This window comes from Mesitornis unicolor, unplaced genomic scaffold (assembly GCF_000695765.1).
Source record: "Mesitornis unicolor isolate BGI_N332 unplaced genomic scaffold, ASM69576v1 scaffold5110, whole genome shotgun sequence".
NCBI classification, from domain to species: Eukaryota; Metazoa; Chordata; class Aves; order Mesitornithiformes; family Mesitornithidae; genus Mesitornis; species Mesitornis unicolor.
The window spans coordinates 3,452-8,450 of record NW_010156093.1 but is presented as its reverse complement, the minus strand read 5'-3'; the positions used below and the strand labels follow the sequence as shown (position 1 = coordinate 8,450).

The window sequence follows — 4,999 nt, the reverse complement described above, 5'->3', positions numbered from 1 at the left end:
AGTAAAAGGGATGCTTTCATGGCCACCGCTGTATTACCAAGCCTAGGAAAGGCTCAACATTATTCTAACCCTTGTTTCTGTGGGATATCACGGAGATGCCTTAGATGATGCTGAACAAGACCTTGACTACATTGTCCTATCTATGGAAACTTCAGGAGGACACTGTCATTTGAAATTAGGATGCTACGCAATGAAGTCCAAAGCTAAAACACTTAATTTGCTGGTCCTCCCCAACCCTCATCCCTTTACATTTCTCCCCCTGGTTGGTACCTTCCCTCTCCTGCTCCCCACTGTGCCCTCTCCCTTCAACAGCAGACAACCTGGATTACACTGATAAATAAATATTTCATCCCAGGCTTTCTTCAGATGCCAGCCTGAGGGCTGCTTCACCCCACGGACCCACGCAGCTTTTGTGTAAGGGCCTGGCTCTGGTTTTACTGACAGCAACAGGAAAATCCTGGCTCTGTGGATGATTTTATAAAGGTTAAAGCAAGAGCCCTCTGAATAAAGCTGTGCCTTCTCACTGCTTGCACCTTGATAACAGCAAGACCCATCCCAGCCATCATCTCTCATCTTTCTCTTTTTTCCCCCATTTGCACACTGGGAAGGTACAAATGAACCTTAGGAAGTAGTTTATGTTCATATACCAACTCTCGGATTCAGAGAGCTGTAGAAGAGCAAGGTAACTGCAATTAAATGTAGCCAGAGATCACAGGATACATGGCGGGTAAGGTTTAACCTTAGTGCTTTTGGTAAAAACCAGACTCATTGATATTCTTCTCATCCACAACCCCTTCCTGGAGTCAATAAACCCAGCTGTGGTTATTCAAGTGCACTCTGAAATAACTGCTACATCCCAGCAGCAGAAATGACACCACCCTGGGCATGGAGCAATCCCCACAGCACCTTTCCCTTACCCCGAGAGCAATGTTGCAAAGAAAATTTTCTGCTTGCAAAATGCTTGGAGATGGTTGGAACAAATGCATTAAAGATTTGCAAATCATTTATGTGGGGCCATTAGTTATAAAGGTCTGGGCTTATTGCTTATAGCCTTCTAAAGAAAAGCTTAAAATAAGATTGTTTTCATTTGCAAGAGCACAAAACCACACTCAATGCAGCTATCTCCTTAATCTCACACCTTGAAATTCAGCCCTCAAAGGCTGAAAGACTTAATTCATTTCAGCGACTAAGAGCATGTATGTTGCTGGGAGAAAAAGAATAAGTTAAAAATGGTTAAAAATAGAGGTTTACTGCAGAAAGCACAGAGTTTTCTCTATCATCTGATGAGCAGCATGCATCACTAGCATGGCAAATATATTCATGGTAGTCCTGGAACTGAAAGCATTTGGGTTGTGCTCTGACTCACGGTGCCTTTGCAGAAGCAAGGATTACTGTTATCTGTTCGTGTAAAATCACTGTGGTGGGCCTGTTCCAGCCTGAACCTCTGCTCCACCAGACTGAGCTTATGGAAATGACTTACCTGCCTCATCGCTTGAATTAGGAAGCTGGAGAGCAAATGCTGTGCGATAGCTGCCAGGCTGCGCATCATCATCTTTCTTGGTTGTTACTACGTTATGAGGTCCACTGGGTACAGCCACAAATGCTGGAAGTTCAGAGGGAAAGATGCTTTGCAAAGGGTATTTGCTACCCAAATAGTCTTGGTTTGTTGTCTCTTTATTAATTACATTATTTTCTGTTAAGTCTGCACTCCAGTTTGTTCTGAGTGAAGTCTTGCTTTCTCCCAGGAGCTTTGTCTTAAATAGCTTCTCTATTGGCTCTCCATTAGCTATGCCATCTACCCCATCTGCTGTTAATCTAGACGAACTGCAATTTATATTGAAGGACAACGCTGATCTATGAATTTTTTGGCATTTAATTCGAGGTTGGTCAATGCACACGTTGAGAGACTTGTCTAAATAATAGATGGTATTTGGACACGGCTGAGAAACCTGAAGGTGGACACGCGAGATGAATGAAGGTGGTGCTTTCTCTCTCCCGTCCCTGCTTTGAAGACCCACGCCATCCTCCTTGTCCCCAGGGTCAAAACTCCGCTTTCGTGTCTCTTTACCCAATTGCGAGCAAGATTCAGAAATCTTTAACGAAGAGACTTTTTGGGTTGCGTGGCCTGGAGGAGGCCAGCGATGGAGGGCAGCAGAGGCTTTGCTCGAGGCCGGGGACACGGCGTTGGGCTCTTGCACAGCCCCAGCTCCACGTGCTGGGTCGCTGGAGCCTGCGGCAACCCGCCTGGCTGTGATCGTTATGGAGGAAAACCCTTTCTGCTGGGTTTGACACCGTTTCCTCTCTGCGATGGGAGAGTCCGATGGAGACCTGGTGTCACCTGAAGACGCCTGAATTTCTAATCTGCTGGGAAGGGCCATAAATGCTCTGTTGACGTTGACTGGACCATGGTTAGCCAAAGACTGCTTCGTGTGACAAGCACCGGGCTGGGGGATCATGGGCTGCATAGGCAAAACGGGCCAATTTTCTTCTGATTTATTCTCATCGGTCATCTGTGAAATGGCTGACGGCGAAATCAATTTTGTATTTTGTGATGACGGAGATTCCTGCAAATGAAAAGATTCCAGTTATCAACATGCTCTATCATAATATAAGTAACTGTTTCTCAACTACCATCTATCACAGCAGACAGTTCTGTTCGAGATTTCTTGTTAACTTTCTATTCATACTAACCTTTTTGTCATTTAAAACCACACGATCTCAAAATCGGCTCTGAATTGTCTGCGAGACTTCAGTGAAAAGCTTAGCACTCTGGTCAAAAAAGATTAAAATAAAAATGTACATTCTATGCTCCTATTTTCAGTAGTTAACCCGTTGTCACAGTTGGGATTTTTGGCTGCTATATTTGCTTAAAAATGGACATGTCAAAGGCAATCGCCAGTTTCAAACTCTAAACTGCTCTTTCATGATGGTCTGCTGGAATGTAAAATGTATTTAAATATATTGTGGATCATCAGCCTGAAGGTCCACGTGTGCAAAGGACATGACTGCTCTACAACTTCATCAGTTATAAGCATGGAAAAACTTGTTCATGATCCCTCCAAGCGTGATATAATTTCCTATAAGGGCTCCAAGTACTGGTTTAATTCATTCGTTCCCTCTTGCTTATCATTACTTGGTGGCACCTGTCAATGAAGTAACATCACATATGTCCAAGATTGATTAACAGAGGCCCAGATTCATTTTTCCAACCATGACAGCAAACATCTGTCTTGATAGAGCGTACATGACTCCACTCAGTGTGACAAAAGGAGGTGCTTTTATGTTAACGTTACCTGATAAAGAGTAAACCTGAGTTTAAAATCTCCTGCTATTATTATTCACACAGCTGGTCACGTAAGTCACACGCAATAAAGCATCTGGGCTAATCTCATCGCTGCTGTAAATTGGCTGATTAGATTGCTCCTGCCCTGCGTTCCTACATCTCCCGATCCTAATAGGGAAAAACTCCGGTGAACTGCCGTGCAAAATCTGAGGATTAGCTCCATAATGAAAGCTCTGCCAAGTTCATTTTGGGTTTAGGTGGCATTTGGTAGCTGTACTGCTCCTGCTTGTTACGAACTCATCTCAGTCATACCTGGGTGCCTGTCATCTCATAACAAACACAGGTGCTTGACACATATTTCACAAAATATAATATCCTTCCTCCTGAAGGAAGACGATGCGAGGGACAGAGCTGTGACCTCCCATGAGCCATGGTCATCCTCAGGGCTTGGGTGCCAGAGACCAGACCCTGCACCAAAGCCCATGGGGAAACCATTCCTGTGCTCCTGTTCCCCATGCATGGAAATAACACCCAAAAAGATGGGCTCCTTCGTAATCCTGGGAAGGCCGATTTGGGAACCCAGATAGGGAGAGGCACATGAAGAGTTTATTACCGAGGTGAAATGCCAGGTAAATTTTATCAACTCTCTAAACCAGCTGCCTGCAGTTTGGACAATTCAATAATTTCACAGCCCCAGGGAAAGAATTTTCTTCCTCTTCTGTTTCTTTCATGGTTTGTAAAAACATTTGCCTTATATTTTCTGCGCTGCATTTGCTTCTACCTACAGGCTTAAGACCTCTGCATGCCTTCCAAAACTCTCGACTTCCCCGACATTTCTACAGGGCACCAAAGAAGAGCATTGCTTAAAATACTTTATTTTTGGATGCATTTCTCACGCTCCAATAGTTAATTTGACATTTATTTCTTTTGTTAAGGGCTGCACAGATGGAGACATCCTGCAAGAGTCCAAAGGCATGTCAAAAATGCTCCCGATTAGCTTCAAACCGAGCACCAATATTGTAAATAATTTGCTTTTCCTTTTTCTACTTATGTATTGTTCCCTCCTCCTGACCTTTGGCAAAGAAATGGATCTTTAAGGTTTGACCAGCTGATCCTATGCTCCTTGGGAGTTTTCAAGCTTCACTGCATCTTGGGGGGCGGGAAAAACCAACGCACTTACACAGAGTAATTGTGGTGAACTGAAAACCTCAGGCTGTATCTTGAGAACATCTGAGACAGAGCGTATGATATTTGGGATACCACTTGATTTATTCTCCTGAGGTGTTTTTAACAGCCTTTTTTTTTGCCCCCCACAAAACATGCAATTTCTTTTCCCTTCTCACCAAAAGCACATTGAATCACAACATTCAGCCATCATTTTAGTTGGCTTTTCTGCTGCCTAAGCTAAGCCTAGCTAAACAAAACCAAGCCCAAATGCCCTGCTCAGCAATCAGCGATTGTTTTTGAAACCTGAATGCATTCTGCTGACTGCTCCCTAAGCATTATTTATTTATTTTACCTTGGTAGAGCCTGATTTTCTCTCCGCAGCGCTCTCCCGCTGAAGGCCTGTGCATGTCCTCTGACCGTCAGTGCCCCATTGCTTTTGCATCACTCCTGGGGAAAAAAAAAAACAAACCCAGAGAAAAATCACACTATTTACAGTGCCCTGGAGGAAATGAGTTAGAAAAGGTGGTTTTAAATGGAGTGCAAGCAGGA

At 43.9% G+C, this 4,999-nt stretch overlaps 1 protein-coding gene across 1 annotated transcript; it reads right to left on the bottom strand.

Moving 5' to 3' along the window:
* Positions 1 to 1,169: 1,169 nt before the first annotated feature.
* LOC104548753 (centrosomal protein C10orf90-like) lies at positions 1,170 to 4,897 on the bottom strand (the record flags this gene model as incomplete). Its single annotated transcript, XM_010194894.1, has 3 exons — positions 1,170 to 1,204; positions 1,481 to 2,564; positions 4,803 to 4,897. Coding segments are annotated over 3 exons (1,214 nt in total), but the record flags the coding sequence as incomplete, so codon positions are not given.
* Positions 4,898 to 4,999: the final 102 nt, after the last annotated feature.